Source organism: Lissotriton helveticus, chromosome 4_1 (assembly GCF_964261635.1).
Source record: "Lissotriton helveticus chromosome 4_1, aLisHel1.1, whole genome shotgun sequence".
In the NCBI taxonomy this organism is placed as follows: Eukaryota; Metazoa; Chordata; class Amphibia; order Caudata; family Salamandridae; genus Lissotriton; species Lissotriton helveticus.
Genome location: NC_136063.1, coordinates 138,067,952 through 138,086,575, shown reverse-complemented (window position 1 = coordinate 138,086,575; position 18,624 = coordinate 138,067,952). Strand labels below are relative to the sequence as shown.

At 51.8% G+C, this 18,624-nt stretch overlaps 1 protein-coding gene across 2 annotated transcripts; it reads right to left on the bottom strand.

The window, feature by feature from the left end:
• Window positions 1–406: 406 nt before the first annotated feature.
• Window positions 407–11,780, bottom strand: LOC144827071 (uncharacterized). Of its 2 annotated transcripts, none has more exons than XR_013610017.1 (2): window positions 11,710–11,780; window positions 407–620 (listed from the first exon to the last, which is right to left on the bottom strand). XR_013610017.1 is itself a non-coding variant. In XM_078685518.1 (2 exons), the coding sequence occupies exon 1, from the start codon at window positions 5,107–5,109 to the stop codon at window positions 3,808–3,810; it is 1,302 nt and encodes a 433-aa protein (XP_078541644.1). In that variant the 5' UTR covers window positions 5,110–5,370; the 3' UTR covers window positions 407–620; window positions 3,747–3,807. The 2 variants fall into 2 exon arrangements, 1 of the variants encoding a protein (XP_078541644.1); XM_078685518.1 differs by lacking the exon at window positions 11,710–11,780 and adding an exon at window positions 3,747–5,370.
• Between the last annotated feature and the right edge of the window lie 6,844 nt (window positions 11,781–18,624).

The window sequence follows — 18,624 nt, the reverse complement described above, 5'->3', positions numbered from 1 at the left end:
CGCTACAAAAGCTGCCGAGCATTTTTTACATAGCACGATATAAGCGCAAAGCATTCAAATAGCGCGACATGAGCGCAAACATACAGGTAATAAAATCAAAGGCAATCCAACAGCCAATTAAGACATTAATCATGGTACAATGTTGTGAGCACTTAACTGTCTGCGTGAGCAGCAAAGAAAGAGGAGGAGACACTGGGTACAGCAGCTCTTATGGGGCTATACAGGATGTGATGTATGTACAAGCATCATGGGAAATGTAGTTTTTATTTGCATACAAAACGTTTTTCATTGGCTGCTGTGAGTAGCAAATATAAGAAAGAGAAGCATAATGAGAAATTTACTAGTTCACACAAAGGAAAGTTTCAATTCTATTAAGGACGCGGAGGCGAGGATTTTGCTTGTCCTTTCTCCATTTATTGGACAGCACGTTTAAACAATAAAGAAAAAACTACATAACATGAACTACCCAAACCAACATGGCTGCGGTAGTCATGGGAACACATAGCCAATCACAGTCCATACAACAGCATATAGGGATCCCACGTCGGTAGTCCTTCCTCTTTCGTTGCTGCTGCTGGAAAGAAGTCCTCTTATCCACTAGTCCGTCTTCTGATCGGAGCCTAGGGAAGAGAAACAATAATAATATCCCATCCAGTACAATGTTGAAATCAATCAGAACACATTGCCAAGGGATAAAACATAAAAACTTGCAATAAGAGATAAAGAATACCATGCAATACATGTCATTCAATGTAAGTATTAAGATACAGGAAAAAATACTTCCCTCAAATGAAGAAATAGCACTGGAATCCACCAATGAGGGAGGGAAGGCTAGATAAGCCAGGGTGGGAAAATCCTCGCCTCCGCGTCCTTAATAGAATTGAAACTTTCCTTTGTGTGAACTAGGAAATGTCTCATTCTATGTCAGGAAGCGGAGGCGAGGATTTTGCTTGTTTAAAGCTTACTCACCACCAAAGAAGCAGCCTCATGGATTGGTTTGAAATAAAACTTTTTGAAAGTTGAATCTGAAGACCAATCCGCTGCGTTCATAATGTCTTCCAATCTGCCACCAACCTGTACAGTCTTAGATGCCATTGCATCTCTCGTGGAATGAGCTCCAAAATTAGAAATGTTGATACCAGCCTCAGACATAATCCATCTGACCCATCTGGAAATGGTGGGGGAAAAAACCGCCTTGAAAGGTTTTTTAATTGCAATCAACAATTGCCTTTCACCCGGAGGACGCACTTCCAAAGTGACATCCTCATAAGTTTTGAGGCAACGAACCACACACAGTTTAGGAGAATCTGGAAACGCAGGGTAAGATACTGACCTGGTATTACATTTAGTTCTCCTGGATACAGTAAAAGTAACTCCATCAGGGGTAAAGACTCTAGCCGAGATATTGAGTGCACGAACATCAGAGACCCTTTTACAAGATATTAGACAAAGGAGAATAGCCAATTTAGCTGAAAGCTCCTTTCGTGAAAGATATTCATTATCCTGACAAGAACGTAGGAAACGTAACACCACATTAACATCCCACAATCCGGAATAACGAGGTTCCGGGGGGCGTGGAGACGGATACCCTTGAGGAGTTTGCAGATCCAAGGATGTTCACCCACTGGAGAACCATCCACAAGGGCATGACCCGCAGAAATAGCCGAGCGGAAAGAATTGATGATACAGTACGCCAGATTTTTGCTATAAAGTTCGGCTAGAAAATTAATTACCTCTGTAATAGAGGAGCCCACGGAATCCAGGTGTTTTGCCACACACCAACGAACCCATCTGTTCCAGGCTGATCTGTATCATTTCGTGGTACTAGGGGCCCAAGCTCGCTGGATGAGGAGTTCAGCGTCTCTCGAAAGAGTGTCGTTCGACCAACGTCCCCTGAAATCCTCCAGGCCATGAGATGTAGATGGCCCTGGAGGACCATGGGATGTGGATGACCCAAGGGATCCGTTAGAATGTTGTGGAAAAAGGGCCGGAAACCAACACTGAGCCTTCCAGATCGGAGTAATCAATTTTAGAGAAGCTTCCTGTCTGCGGACCTGGGCTGCAACTCTCTGAATAAACAGAAATGGGGGAAATGCATACGCTGGAAACCGGGACCAATCCTGTAGGAAGGCATCCACTGCTTCCGCACCCGGGTCCGGTTTCCAGCTGAAAAATCGGGGAAGTTGAGCGTTCCATCTGGACGCAAACAAATCCATCTCTGGAAGATCCCAACGATTCGAAATCATTTGAAAGACTGAAGGATCCAGCTTCCAATCGCTGACATCCCGAAAGTTCCTGGAATGCCAATCCGCTACAATGTTCAGATCTCCTGGGAGATATTCTGCCATGACTGAAATCTGACGTAGAAGACAGTAATTCCAAAAATCCTTCGCGAGATCCGCTAGGACTTTGGAATGAGTGCCCCCCAGTCGATTGATGTAACGAACAGCAGTTGTATTTTCCATCCGTAGAAGAACACAACAAGAGACTTTGTTCGTGGTGAATGAGCGGATGGCGAACGAACCCGCAAGGAGTTCTAAGCAATTTATGTGGAGATGAAGTTCCTCTTCCGTCCACCTGCCTCCCACCGAGAGGGAGCCGCACCGGGCTCCCCAGCCTTGGCGACTGGCATCCGATTCGATCACCAGATCCGGACGGGAGCCGAAAATCGCCTTCCCGTTCCAAGCATCCATGTGATCCAACCACCAGGCGAGTTCCGACCTGGCCTCCATGGACAAGGAAATCAGTTCCGAGTATGTGAGGCCTTTGCGAAGATGGAACGCTTTTAGCCTCTGGAGAGCCCTGTAGTGAAGAGGGCCTGGAAAAATGGCCTGGATCGACGAAGACAGTAAGCCCACAATCCTGGCCAATTGACGGAGTGAGATACGGTCCCGACGGAGGACCTTGCGAATCTCCTTCTTGATTTTGGAAATCTTCTGAGAAGGAAGATGTAGAGTTGCATCCGTCGTTTTTATTAGAAACCCAAGGAAAATCATTTCCTGTTGGGGAATCAAGTCCGATTTCTGGGAATTGATGATGAATCCCAGATTTTGAAGAAGAGATATGGTCACCTGAAGATGTCGCAAAAGGATCTCCTTGGACTGAGTCATCAAGAGAATGTCGTCCAAATAAATTATTAGACGGAAACCCATAGTTCGGAGGTGTTCGACCACCGGTCGAAGGAGTTTGGTGAAGCACCATGGTGCTGATGATAGACCAAAGGGAAGGGTACGAAATTCGTAAACCTGATTTCTCCATAGAAACTGGAGGAAATGACAATGTGGAGGGAAGATTGGAACCGAAAGGTACGCATCCTTCAGATCCAAACGAACCAACCAGTCGTTCTGAAGTAAAAGGTCTCTTAGTAGATGGATACCCTCCATCTTGAAGTGTCTGTAAATCAACCATTCGTTGAAAGAGCGTAGGTTGATGACTGGTCTGAAACCTTTGTCCTTTTTCTCTACTAAAAAGATATTGCTTAGAAACCCGTGCGGATGGAGAACCGCAGGAATGATTGCGCCCTTCAACAGCATGGCCTGAACCTCTAAATCTATGAGTTCCTGTTCTGCGTGGGAAAAAGTCAGTGGACGAGGACGAGATTCCTGGACGGGAGAACCGTAAAACTCTATGTGAAATCCTTGAACTGTTTCTAGGACCCAAGAGTCCGATGTTAGATCTGACCAGGCTTTGAGAAACAAAGCAATTCTCCCCCCCAGACGAAGTGGAGAAATGATGGTAAAGCTTACCGTTAAATCCTTTGGAATTGGACTGGTTGCCACCACTTCCTCTGTCCTGGCCTCTGCCACCTCAGGAGGGGTAAAAGGAACCCTGTCGTCCATCATTCCAGCCGTTGTTCCTCCTGGGTTGTCCTCTGTTGGAGCCTTGCTGGAATTGACGGCCGGAAGAGCGACCCCTGCCTCTGCCGGCCCCGCCAAAAACCTTTTTGGGTAACATTTTTTTCATAGAGGCTTGAGCTTTGTCTAAAGCCGAAAAGGTTGCTACAAATTTCCCCAGTTCTTTGACAAAGGGGTCTCCAAATAAAGCACCCTGCGCCACAGCACCCGCTTCAGAGGAAGATAACTCTCCCAACTTGGGGTAAATTTTTAACAAAAGTGAACGTCTACGTTCAGCGGAAAGAGCACAATTTGCATTGCCAAGAAGGCACATCGCTCTTTGTGCCCAGCCCGCTACATCCTCTACAGGAAGAGGCATGCCTGTCTCCTTAGAACGTTGTGACAGTTCTATAATCTTAGTTAATGGTCCCACGACGTCAAGTAACTTGTCTTGGCAAGCTTTCCAGGACCTGTCTATGCCTTTTTTAGGTTCTTTAATGTACTTGGCGAAAAAAGTGCAAAGTTTAGGGTCAATCTCGGGTGTAGCCGCCACTCTATTTGGAAGATTCGGGCGTGGACACTCCGAACGTAACCGTAAACGTACATCTTGGGAAAGGGGTTGACGTAATTTGGCGGCAACATAGTGCGCTGTAGACTTCTCTGGAGTCCATTCTGAAGAACGGGGTCTATATATAGTATTGGGATCAAACATGTCAGATGAAACCAGTTCACTATCACCACACTCAGAGATATTGGATTTAGGGCGCCAAGACCTACCAACATCTGACATGTCTTCAGAGGACTCATCCTCGTCATCATCTTGGAAACCCTCCTCGTCATCATCTCCCTCTAGGGAAAACCCTTCCTCCGGGTCTAGGTCCTGGGTGATCTCATCACCAATATTGCTGGGTGAGTCGTCCCCCCGGTAGGGTGCGCTTCTCAGCGTGCGCGCATTCTTGTGGAAAACTTCAGCAAGTTTGCTGAAACCTTCCAGGTGCCCCGCGCTACGCTTTTTGGCCGTGCGTGGTGGCTGGGAAGTCACACCACTGGGCCCAGCCCCGCTGTCGTTGAAAAAATTAGAACCTTTAAATACATGAGCAGACAGCTTATTGACGCTGTCCTGCAGAGGGGCCAGCGCCTGGGCAATAGCCGTAGACAGGAGTCTGTCCACCTCTGCAGGAGGGCGCAATAGGGGTTGAATAGGCTGGTCAGAATTCTCAGCCACATAATCATGGTCTTGACGAGCTTGCATTTGTGCTGGGGGATGGGCACCCATACACCAGTAAAACACCCCAAAACTATATAAAAGGGGTTCTTCCCCAACACAGGTACCCTCAGGAAGTAAAAGAACAACAAAAAATAAAAAATTTCTGAGGTAAAATATTTTTTCCCAGAATAATATAACCTGCTGTAATTAACAGCGTCAATGTGGGGAAGCGAGGCAATGACTAAATATTGAAGCGCTGTGCCTCAGCGCGTGACCGCCACAAGCGCGAAGAGCGCTGTGGAGAAAAGCCGGTCGGCGTCGAAGCCGACACCTCAGACCTGCGCACGCGCGCAACAAAGACGCTCGGGCTGTTAAAGCCTACCGCGTCAACAAACAACAGGGAAATCAAAGCCTAAACGAAGGCGAATTGTAACCCAAACTGAATAAATAGAGCGCTGTCACAATATAAGAAAATACTGCCACGCCACAAGAAAAGGAATAAACGGGACTTATCTTGACGCGGCAGCAATGAAGAAAGAGGAAGGACTACCGACGTGGGATCCCTATATGCTGTTGTATGGACTGTGATTGGCTATGTGTTCCCATGACTACCGCAGCCATGTTGGTTCGGGTAGTTCATGTTATGTCGTTTTTTCTTTATTCTTTAAACGTGCTGTCCAATACCCTCGCCTCCGCTTCCTGACATAGAATGAAAAATTTCCTAGCTTACGTAACGGAAAGTTTCGATTCTATTAAGGACTAGGAGGCGAGGATTATGCAGTCCTTTCTTCTCTTTATTAAAATCAGCAATTCAAAGAAAAAACCAATCAACACAAACTTCTTAAACCACAACTCCCATGAGCACATGGGGCATAGTGTCCATAGTAACTGTCATCCAATCATGGAGCCGTCCGCCGTAATATTAGCCATGACGTCCCATCCTCTTCCTCTTCTTCTCTGTGAGGAAGAACTCCAGGAAAAAACCTTCAATCCTTCTGGTCGTGTCCTAAATCAAACAAGGACAACGTTATCCAGCTCTTCTTACAAGAGGGAAGGCAAGAAGGCAGTATACAGTCTATACAGTAATCGGTATAACATGAGCTTTAGCACAGTCCAAGAGGAAAAACATGTATACAAGCAATGACCTGGCACAATTCAATTCAGTGCATCCACAACACATTGTAGAATCGTAAACTCAATACTTACTGAAATACGTAGGTATATGGGTGGGGAGAGACCACCAGTCTCGGGAGGGATAATCCTCGCCTCCTAGTCCTTAATAGAATCGAAACTTTCCGTTACGTAAGCTAGGAAATTTTTCATTCTATGTCAGGACGGAGGCGAGGATTATGCAGTTTCAAAGCTTATCCACCACCAGTTCTGCCGCGCCATAGATAGGCTTGAAGTAAAACTTTTTAAACGTGGACTCCGAGGACCAATCAGCTGCTGCCATGATGTCCTCTAACCTACCGCCCAGCTGAATGGCCTTAGAAGCCATTGCTCCTCTCGTGGAATGAGCACCGAATCTAGTCACATCTATCCCCGCTTCGGTCATGATCCAACGGACCCACCTAGCGATGGACGGAGCCGAAACCGCCTTAAAGGGCTTCAGCAGTGCAATGAGAAGCTGTCGCTCCCCAGGAGGACGACACTCCTCTGTCATATCCTCGTAGGCCTTGAGGCAACGCACCACACACAACTTTGGTTGATCCGGGAATGCCGGGTACGACACCGATCTAATACTGGTCTTGGTCCGTCTAGCGACCGTGAAAGTCACTCCCTCCGGAGTGAACGTACGTGCCGTGACGTCCAAAGCTCTGACGTCTGAGACACGCTTGCACGACACTAGACAAAGCAAAATAGCAAGCTTAGCAGACAACTCCTTCCTACTCAGATACTGGTTATCACGCCATGAGCAGAGGAACCGGAGAATGATGTTGACATCCCAGAGGTTGCAATATCTGGGTTCTGGGGGTTTGGATAGCCTGACACCTTTCATGAGCTTGCAAACCCAAGGGTGTTCCCCCGCCGGTTTACCGTCGATGAGGGAATGTCCCGCTGAAATGGCGGATCTGAAAGAGTTGACTGAGCGATATGCTAAACCCGATTGGGCCAGTTCGGCCAGAAAGTTCAAGATGAGGGTAACGTCGGCCCCCACGGGATCGGCGTGTCTTCCCAGACACCAACGACGCCATCGCTGCCAAGCCGATCGGTACCTCTTGACGGTACCTGGGGCCCAGGCGCTGCAAATGAGCTCCTTAGCGCCCGCCGAAAGGCGTCCGTCCTGCCAGCGTCCCCTGAAATCCTCCAAGCCATGAGGTGTAAGGTTTCCTGCAGCACCATCGGATGCCCCTCTCCCAGGGGCCCCGACAGTAGCGACGGGAACAAGGGCAGCCGAATCGGACGATCCCACGAGAGCTCGAGCAGAGGGGGAAACCAGGCCTGAGCCCGCCAGAAGGGAGTCACTAGGACCAGCGAAGCCCGCTGACGGCGAGCTTGCGCCGCTACTCGCGGAATCATGAGAAACGGAGGGAAGGCATAAGCCTGTTCCAGCGACCAATCTTGTAAGAATGCATCGACCGCCAGCGCTTCCGGGTCCGGTCTCCAACTCACAAACCTCGGAAGTTGGCGGTTGAGCCGGGAAGCAAACAGATCCACTGAGAACGGTCCCCAAACATCCGTCAAAGTCTGGAAGACCGCAGGGTGCAGCCGCCAGTCGCTGAAATCCAGGAAGTTCCTGGAATGCCAGTCCGCGATCGAGTTCTGCGTGCCCGGGAGATACTCCGCCGACACCGAAATTCGCTTCTCCAGGCAATAGTGCCAGAAGTCCTTTGCCAAGTTCGCCAGTGCCTTGGACCGAGGCCCGCCCAGGCGATTGATGTATTGCACCGCCGATACGTTGTCCATTCGTAGCAGGATGCAACACGAAACTTGGTTCTGTGTCAAGGACTTCACCGCGAAAGAGCCCGCCAGTAGCTCCAGGCAGTTGATGTGGAGCTGTAGCTCCGTCTCCGACCAACGGCCCCCCATCGTGACATCGCCGCACCGGGCTCCCCAACCCGCTCTGCTGGCATCTGATTCGATAATCAGATCCGGGCTTGAGCCGAAGATCGCTCTCCCGTTCCACGCACTCATGTGCTCTATCCACCATCGCAACTCCGTCCTCGTCTCCTCCGTAAGGGAGATGATTTCGGAGTAAGTTAGACCTTTCCGAAGGTGTTGCGCCTTCAGACGTTGAAGGGCCCTGTAGTGTAACGGACCCGGAAAGATCGCCTGAATCGAGGATGAGAGAAGACCCACGATTCGCGCCAGCTGACGAAGGGAGATTCTGTCTCTCCGCAGTGTGTGGGAGAGTTCCTTGCGAATCTTGTTCACCTTCTGCTGCGGGAGACTGAGGCAGGCCGCCTCCGAATCTATAAGGAATCCCAGAAAGGTCATCTGTCTCCCCGGAAGGAGCTCCGACTTCTGAGCATTCACTACAAACCCCAGATCCTGGAGCAGGGCAATAGTCATGGTCAAGTTGGAACGAAGACGGTCCTGCGACTGATCCATAATCAGGATGTCGTCGAGGTAGATGATCATCCGAACACCCCTCTCGCGTAGCGTTTCCACCACTGGCCGTAGGAGCTTCGTAAAGCACCATGGGGCCGACGAGAGGCCAAAGGGGAGAGCTTGGAACTCGAAGACCTCCCCGTTCCATAGGAACTGTAAGAAGCGCCTGTGAGGGGGAAAGATCGGTACCGTGAGGTACGCATCCTTCAGGTCCAGACGAACCATCCAATCCCCTTGCAGGAGAATATCGCGTAGGAGATGGATTCCCTCCATCTTGAAATGGCGGTACACCAGCCATTCGTTGAACTCCCGTAAGTTGATCACCGGTCGGAATCCCTTGTCCTTCTTCTGGACTAGGAAAATATTGCTCAAGAACCCCGCAGGGTGAAGGTGTGTTCTGCGAATCGCACCTTTCCTGAGGAGGTCTGAAACCTCGCGTTCGATCAGAAGACTGTCTTCTACCGAAAAAACCAATGGACGAGGGCGAACCCTCTGACGAGGGGTGCCATAAAACTCTATCCGGAAGCCCCTGACCGTCTGTAACACCCAAGGGTCTGATGAGATTTTGCACCAGTTGGGGAGGTGATCCCTTAACCTCCCTCCCAGCACGGATGGGGAAAAAAGGGTAACACTCACCGGATGGACCTCCCGGCGCATTTGCGCCGCCGTGGTAGCCTCTGCCGCGCCCTTAGGGTAGAAGTTCCCCTGACGGCCGTCGTTCCAGCCGTTATTCCGGCGCTGCTGGTTTTTGTTGTTAGGGCCTTGCTGCTGTTGTTGGCGGCCGGAGGAGCGACCCCGTCCTCTTCCGGCCCCTGCAAAAACCCGACCCGGAAAAATTTTCTTGATGGACGATTGTGCTCTGTCCAGGGCAGAGAAGGTTGTGACAAATTTATTTAACTCCTTAATAAAAGGTTCTCCAAAAAGTTTGCCTTGTGCGATAGGCCCCGCCTCCGAGGTGGCCAGATCTCCGAGTTTAGGATCAATTTTAATGAGGAGAGACCTCCTCCGCTCTGCCGCCAACGCGCAGTTTGCGTTACCTAGAAAGCATAGGGCCCTCTGCGCCCAACCTGCCACGACCTCCGTGGACATCGCCGTCCCTGACTCCTTCGCCCTCTCGGCTAGCTGGATAATCTGTGTCACAGGACCGACGACGTCCAGGAGTTTGTCCTGACAGCTGCGCCAGGAGCGGTCTATGCCCCTCCTAGGGTCCTTCATAAACTTTGCGAAGAACGCGTAGAGCTTGTCGTCGATGTCAGGAGTGGCCGACACTCTGCCTTCCAGCTTTGGGCGTGGGCATTCACCCCGCATGCGGGTTCTAACCTCCTTCTCTAGAGGCTGGCGCACTTTACCAGCCACGTACGCTGCAACTTTGGGATCCGGGGTCCACTCCGAAGATCTTGGGTGGTAGATCTTTGTCGGGTCAAACATATCTGGGATCTTAACATCGCCTTCGCCCGTCCCCGAGGAATGAGGTGCCGGTCGCCAAGGGCGCCCCGAATACCCATCCTCATCGTCCGAGGAGGCATCATCATCATCAGTAACGCCCTCTCCCTCCAAGGGGAAACCATACTCTTGGTCCGAGTCCGGGGCGACCTCGTCGCCATCCTCTCCGGGGTAGAATCCCTCCCGGCAGGGTAAATTCCTCAGCGTACGCGCACTTTTACGAAAGGAGTCTCTCAAGCGATCAAACTCCTCCAAGTGCCCCGCGTGACGCTTCGCAGACCGCTTACCCCCACCCTGCGCGCCTTTGGGTTCGCGATCCGCAGGCCCCGCGCCACCGAACACCCCGGGGATACTCTGGGTAAGGGCATCCACTCGCTCCCTCAAAGGTGCCAGTACCGTGTCAAGTGCCTGCGAGAAAACGCGACTCACCTCAGGTGGCAAGAGTGAGGTGCCAGTCACTTCCACCGCCTCCTGAGAAAGGGGGTCAATTTGAGCCGAAGACTGCATGCTAGATGCGAGGGCGTGAGCACAAAACACCTTGTAAATATCCCCAAAGGTAGCCCCCTCGCCAGTGCTCGTTCAGTGCTGCTGACTGAAAATTAAGGGTGCGGTGACCTGAAACCGCCACTAGATGGCGCTGTGCGCAGTGCACAAATCCACCGATACCGGCGTCGGGCGAGGGTTGGTGAGTCAGTGAAAGCTCTGACTCAGCGCGCCGTCGCAGGGAGCAGAGCACCGCGAGCGCAGCCTGACTCCCAGCGGTGGCGCCCCACGGAGCAAGGGAAAGCGGGGCCGCTTGCCACAGAGCCCGCGTTCAACCGGCAGGGACGGCGCAAGCAGAGCCTGACGCGCGTCGAGCTGCCGAGCCTGAAAAAATGCCTAATAAGCGAGAAAAGCGCACCACAAGCAAGCGCTATCGCACAGGCAATTATATATTAGCAAAAGTCACAACAATACACAATGCGTCAGGAAGGATAAAGAAGTTGACTTAACTGACGAGCAGAGAAGAAAGAGGAAGAGGATGGGACGTCATGGCTAATATTACGGCGGACGGCTCCATGATTGGATGACAGTTACTATGGACACTATGCCCCATGTGCTCATGGGAGTTGTGGTTTAAGAAGTTTGTGTTGATTGGTTTTTTCTTTGAATTGCTGATTTTAATAAAGAGAAGAAAGGACTGCATAATCCTCGCCTCCGTCCTGACATAGAATTGGAAGGCTCCGGTCCTGTATTAGAATTTATAGCGAACCATATGATCTTGTTTTTATTATAACAGATCTAAACATCGACAACTAAAATCATCAATCAATACGTAGAAAAATCTTCGTAAACACGGTCAGAAATTTAAGAACAACGGAAGGAAGCCTTTTAATTGAAACAAAGGTCCTTACTATATTAGGGGCGCATAGATATCGTTGTTTTCCCTAAGAACAAGGCAGCAAAAGCTGAACATTTTATTTTTGCTTTGTGCACTCCAAAAAAGGTATTTATTCCCATGAAAAGGAAATCAAAGCGTTTAGCTAGCCCAGAGAATACTTGGTGAGCAGATTTGACAGAGGATTGTGGGTATGACACACACACACACACACACACACACACACACACGCACGCACGCGCGCACGCACGCACGCACGCACGCACGCACGCACACACACACACACACACCTCTACCTCTCGTTCCTCACCGTCCCTGCTGTGAGCTTTGTGTCCAGTGCTGACGCACGACCGGGGACCAATCAAAGTACACTGTTGCCATACGGAGATCTCAAAAGACAGGTTTCCAGACCAAATTTAAAGTACGCATGTGCAGAACCAAACGCATGTGCACAGGAGACAACAGAGCATAGACAGACAGTGAGCTATGACCGACTAAGCCTCTCATGGTGAATAGTGCAGGCAATGACCTCTGAATACCCACAATCCTTTGCGCAAAATCTACATACCCAGGATTCTCTGAAAAATCTAAAACACTTTGATTTTCTTTTCATAGAAAAAAATACCTTCGTTACGAGTGTACAAGAGAAAGATAACGTTTTCAGCTTTCGCTGCCTTCGTATCAAGGAAGAATATTGTACGTTTGCAACCCCTAATAAAGGAGGGACACGTTTTTTGTGATGTGTTTCGAATTTGAATCTATTAATCATTAGTTATACAATTCTTATCACTACCTCATGGTCACTGTACTTCGAGTGGCAGTGATCGAGGAACAAGTTTAATTTTTGGAGGGTTTCTGTTACGGAAACCAGCTGTTCGTGTTTGAAAGGAAAAGTTTATAGAGTGTGGGAAAGCAGTGGGTCATTTTTACTTTCTTACTTTGCAGAGGTTTATATAGCGCGATCTAGACCCGAACCGAATCAGCTCTTTACATATTTGTCCAGTTACGTTACATGACGACACACTTTCATTGTTTTAGGCACGGGGAGATTAAGTGATTTGCCCAGAATCACAGGAGCTTTTGGTGTCGTTACCGAGACTCGAACCCAGATCCCTAGGTCCGAGGTCAAGCGCCCTAGCCTTAGGCCAATTCCTCTCTGTCATATTACCAAGCCAGGGTGAAACAATTATTACCTTTTCATCGGTAGGAGTTATAGTGGTGATAATATGCTCTATGGAATTCCAATCAAAGCTCATGCCAGATGTGAGAGGCATCTAACATGAGCTTCCATTTGAATTCCATAGAGCACATGAGCTGCGATTGGAATTCCATAGAGCATATTATCAAGCTCATTATCGCCACTTTTGCAGCAGTTTCCTGCCGATAAAGCAGCAATAATTTTATCGCCCAGGCTTGATAATATGCCCCCAAATTTTTTGGATTTCCGAACGTAAAGCCAGGATATGCGTTTGGACGATGAGTGAACAAAAGAAACACACTTACAAGAAAATGGACATGGAACCAAAGAACTAAGGGGCTCGTTCACAAGCCCTTTGCGCCACCGGTACACCACGTTTCCCATGTTTGAAATGACCCATAAGTAGCGCAAGTCGCTTGCAAATAAGCCCCTAAGTATATACAAGGGGGAGAGGTAAGCCCCTAAGTCAGAGCTTTCCAAACTGTGGGGCAGATTTATGTTAACTGGCGCATCCCAAGGGATGCGCCAGTTAATGTGCGCCACAGTGCGCCACAGCTCCGCCACCCATGGTGCGCCGCATTTATAATGCGGCGCACCATGGGGCAAAAACGGCACAGATGCGTGACGCATCTGTGGCGTTAAGGTGGCGCATTGCTGGAGTTGCGTCGCAAGCGCGACGCAGCTCCAGCAAGGCTCGGTGGTGCCCCATCTCAACAATGCTGCATCAAGACCTACGCCTGCTTCAAGCAGGCGCAGGCTTTTGACGCAGAATTAGCCAGAAAGTGACTGAGTGAAATCTCATAGATTTCACTCAGCCACTTTTGCGAGGCGCACCTGCCCCGGAACGCCCACCCTGCGCCGGAACGCCCACAAGCGGCGCAGGGCTTTACAACGTGACGCATCTGCCTAGATGCGTCACGTTGTAAATCGTTCGTTGGGATGCGCCACGTTTACGCCGCCTTGCGTGACGCAACAGCGGCATAAACGTGGCGCAAGGGCTTCATAAATCTGCCCCTGTGTGTCCTGACACAGTACTGTGTCGCCTGCAAATGGTGGGTGTGTCTCAGGCACTTAGCACATAACTGCTGCTAATTTAGAGGCATCCCTAGACACGCTGCTCTATGGTCTTTTAAAGACCTGTAAAGTGCCTGGGTACGGCTGTGTGTGTGCCCAGGAAGCTGGGGTGAGGAGACAGAGGGAGGAAGACATAGGGAGGAAGACAGAGGGAGGGAGGTGACAGAGGTAGGAGGGCGACAGAAGGAGGAGGGCGACAGAGGGAGGGAGACTGACAGAGGGAGGGAGACTGACAGACAGAGGGAGGGAGACAGAGGGAGGGAGGGAGATAGAGGGCGGGAGGGAGACAGAGTGAGACTGGCAGAGGGTGGGAGACAGAGAGAGAGGGAGACAGAGGGAGGGAGAGGGAGACAGATAGAGGGAGACAGGGGGAGGGAGACAGAGAGAGAGGGAGACAGAGGTAGACAGACAGAGGGAGACAGAGGGACGGAGACAGAGGGACGCAGACAGAGGAACGGAGACAGAGGGAGGGCAACAGACAGAGGGGGAAGACGGAGGGAGACAGAGGGAGGGAGACAGACAAGAGGGGGACAGACAAGAGGGAGGGAGACAAGAGGGAGAGAGAGGGAGGGAGACAGACAAGAGGGAGACAGAGAGAGGGAGACAGAGAGAGAGAGGGAGACGGACAGAGTGAGTGAGACAGAGGGAGACAGGGAGAGAGGGGGAGAGACAGGGAGAGAGAGGGGGGAGAGACAGGGAGAGAGAGGGGGAGAGACAGGGAGAGAGAGAGAGAGCGAGAGAGAGAGACAGAGAGCGGGAAGGAGACATAGACAGACAGAGACAGGAACAGACAGAGACAGATAGAGGCAGCGACAGGGGCAGACAGATAGAGGCAGAGACAGAGAGGCAGAGGGGGAAACAAAGGGAGGGAGAAAGGGACAGACAGACAGACAGAGGCAGAGACAGGGACAGACAGGGACAGAGACACAGAGAGGGAGAGGGAGGGAGACAGAGAGAGAGGGAGGGAGACAGAGGAAGAGGGAGGGAGACAGAAGGAGAGGGAGACAGAGGAAGGGAGACAAGGACAGACAAGCAGCTAGAGGCAGAGACAGGGACAGACAGATAGAGGCAGAGACTGAGACAGGCAGAGACAGAGAGACAGAGAGGGAGAGAGAGAGAGGGAGACAGAGGGAGGGAGTCCGGGATAGACAGAGGGAGGGAGAGGGAGACAAATAGAGGGAGACAGTGGTAGGGAGACAGAGAGAGAGGGAGACAGAGAGACAGGGAGACAGGCAGAGAGGGAGACAGAGACAGAGGGAGACAGAGGTAGACAGACAGAGGGAGACAGAGGGACGGAGATAGAGGGAAGGCAACAGACAGAGGTGGGAGACGGAGGGAGACAGAGGGAGGGAGACAAGCGGGAGACAGACAAGAGGGAGGGAGACAAGAGGGAGAGAGAGGGAGGGAGACAGACAAGAGGGAGACAGAAAGAGGGAGACAGAGAGAGAGGGAGACAGAGAGGGAGATGGACAGAGTGAGTGAGACAGGGGCAGACAGATAGAGGCAGAGACATATAGAGACAGAGAGACGGAGGGGGAACAGAGGGAGGGAGACAGGGACAGACAGAGGCAGAGACAGGGACAGACAGGGACAGAGAGACAGAGAGGGAGAGGGAGGGAGACAGAGGGAGAGGGAGGGAGACAGAAGGAGAGGGAGACAGAGGGAGGGAGACAGGGACAGACAAGCAGATAGAGGCAGAGACAGGGACAGACAGATAGTGGCAGAGACTGAGACAGGCAGAGACAGGCAGAGACAGAGAGGGAGAGAGAGAGAGACAGAGGGAGACAGAGGGTGACAGAGGGAGGGAACGGGAGGAGACAGCAAGAGAGAGAGACAGGGAGACAGAGAGAGGGAGACAGAGGGAGGGAGTCGGGGAGACAGAGGGAAACAGAGGGCGGGAGACAGAGGGAGGAGGACAGACTGAGGAGGACAGAGGGAGGAGAACAGAGGGAGGAGGACAGAGGTAGGAGGACAGAGGGAAAGGGAGACAGAGAGGGAGGGAGACAGAGAGGGAGGGAGACAGAGAGGGAGGGAGAAAGAGGGAGGGAGAAAGAGGGAGGGAGACAGAGGGCGTCAGTCAGAGGGAGGGAGACTGACAGACAGAGGGAGGGAGGGAGACTGACAGACAGAGGGAGGGAGCGAGACAGAGGGAGAGGGAGGGTGACAGAGGGATGGAGACAGAGGGAGACCATTTTCTCACTTGTATTTCAAAATGTTCTTCCGGGGGGAGAAACCGCTCCCCCCAACCCCGAACTCCCCTTAGGTGATTTGGGCTCGCTCGCTACACTGCCTTACTGTGTCACAAAATGATGCATCTCCAAAAAGTGTGTCACCAACATGGAAAGTTTGGAAAGCTGTGCCCCAAGTATGTATAAGGGGGAGGGGGAACCAATGGGAGAGACGAAAAACAGATCGACAGCAGTGGGATGCAATAGCACAGGCGGGTCTAGGTGTCCTTGTAGAGTCAGTAGAAAAGGGATGTTGGACTTTGGCCCTTAGGGCAGGTTCACCCCTAGACTTTTTGCGTGAAATGGTGACCTGGCAATGGTGATTTTTGGGATTCTGCGCACTTTCACTGTGTCCCAGTGGAAAGTGCGTGCGCACTCTGAGTGCATGTGCTGAGCTAGGCCTGCCCGCCCATAGGAATGCATGGGGAATGTATGTGTCCCTGGTAGTTCCTGATGCGTGGGGTGTACAGGCTTGAGTCTGGTATGTGTGGACTCGTGAGAGTGAATGCTGCGAGATGGTGTATGCAGCATGTATGTGTCTAGTAGCGAAGTGCCATTTCTAGACATGGCTGTACGTGTGCTGTGAGGGTGCTGGCGTGTGATTGGGTGGAGCTGGCTGGCATGCCAGGCTCCAGGAAGTCTGGATGGGTCTGCCCGGTGGTGAGTGGGAGATTAGCATGAGTGATGTGTGGGAGGAGTGTACCTGTGTCCTGGATGGGCTGGGTTTTCCCCACACAATGCTGGCTCCGCCCCCCTGTGGTGTGTCTAATGACCCAAGCCCTGCCAGTGAATAGAGAGGGTGGTTGAGGTAAACAGAGTACTCAAGAACCAGCTGCGACTGGTTCCGCCCCCACTCTGCACCCTTGAACAAAGGAATGCACTGTATAAAAATGGGGCTGTGTCCCCACAGAGGTTGTTCTTTTTCCAGGATCCTGAGGGGGCTGTTGCTGCTGCAGGGCCAGAGGATCGCCACTTGGGGTGTCTCCCTGCCTGGAGACCCAGTGAGCTGGCTCTGGGCCCAGCCTTGCCCCCCCCTGCCTGCCCAAGGACTTGCTGGAACTCTGCCCTGCTTGCAGAGGGCGCCTGGGAGCGCTTTATCCTGTTTATAGCGCTTGGAGCGCTGTGATGGTCTGCCTAGCGCAGGGAGCGCTGTAAATTGCCTCTAGCGCTGGGAGCGCTTTGTCTGCGGAGGCCAGTGCCCACCCGGCATTGTCCGCCCCAAGCGAGTGCCACCTCGCTTATTTGTGAGGGTTTTGTCGCCTGGCAGGTGCCCACCCTGCCAGGGACCTTGCCGCCCGTTTTGCGCATTTTCCTCGAGGGTGCCGACCCCTCGGTAAATTCATCCCCCGCCTAGAAGCACCAGAGACGGGCCGCCGCGCTGCCCGCGACGACCCGGAAGTGTTCCTGCCGGCCGGCCAATCAGGGAGCAGGCCGACCGGAAGTCCCGCCCCGCAGCCGCGACCTGGAAGTCAGGCAGGCCGGGGGCAGGAGAGAGGCAGGCGGAAGCTGCTGCCTGCAGGGAGAGCCCCGGGGAGAAGAGACGCGCTACTCCCCAGACCGAGGGAGCATCTAAAGAAGCCGGTGAGTGAATGCTCGGGGAGAGGGGGGCGTCGGGGCACATTGACAGTGCCCGCCCCTCCCCTCCAGTGCGAGGCTCACGGCGCCCCATTTTTGTGTTGAGCCAGAGAGGCTCCAACGAGTGGGAGCATTTCCTTGGAGCCACAAGGTGCCCCGGGGGCACCAGTTGTTTTGAAGAGCCCAGAGAGGCTCGTGAGCCCCACCATTGTGTTTTGAGCCCAGAGAGGCTCAAGAAGGGCAATTGGTGTTCGAGAGCCTGAGAGGCTCGTGGCAGCCAGTGCTGGTTGAAAGCCCACGAGGGGCTCAGGTGCATTATTGTTGGCGAGCCAGAGAGGCTCACAGCCCCCACTGTTATTTCCAGAGCCCAGAGAGGCTCAGAGGGACCAGACATTTGCTAGAGCCCAGAGGGGCTCAGGGGGACATTTATTCCTGCAGAGCCTGTGAGGCTCCCCCAGCGTGTTGGCCCCATCAATTGCTACCCAGTTGCCCAGCACTTTGTGGGCAACTGCTCCGTTTAGGCCCCCCTGACTTTGGACACAGGGCGTCCTAGCCCCAACAAGGCCAGAGGGCCTAGGGACAGTCACAGGTGGTGACTTACGTGAGTTTGGCGCAATTGTACTTTCTATGCACCTCTGAATGTATTGTGATGCATCATGTGTTTTCCTCCTTTACACCTCTGAATGAATGTTATGCATTGCATCATGTGTTATGTGCTTCCACCCCCACAGGTATTGTGATGTGTAGGTGGTTGTTTTCTCCCTAGTACAGGTGGTGCTAGTGAGATCCTGGTTACCAGTAGATACTGGTTGTGTGCTATTTTGTGCTAAAGATTTTACATGCAAAAGTGCTATTTCTGAAAGTGCTACTTCTGATTCCTGACAGTGGTCCAGGTGGCCCTGTCTTGTAAATAATCCCTTGTAAATTCTGCCCGTGCCTCTGGCACATTGTAAAGTGTGTGTTTTATCTAATGTGTTTTGGTGTAATACAAAGGCTATTTTTATATAACCTTGTGTGGAGTTTCCTTTGTGGTGGGCCTTTGGTTGTTGTTGCTGGGGTGCGTGCGCAAATACTTAACTTACATCGCCTCCAAGTTTAGCCTTGCTGCTCGCGCCACGTTACCTAGAGGGTGAGTA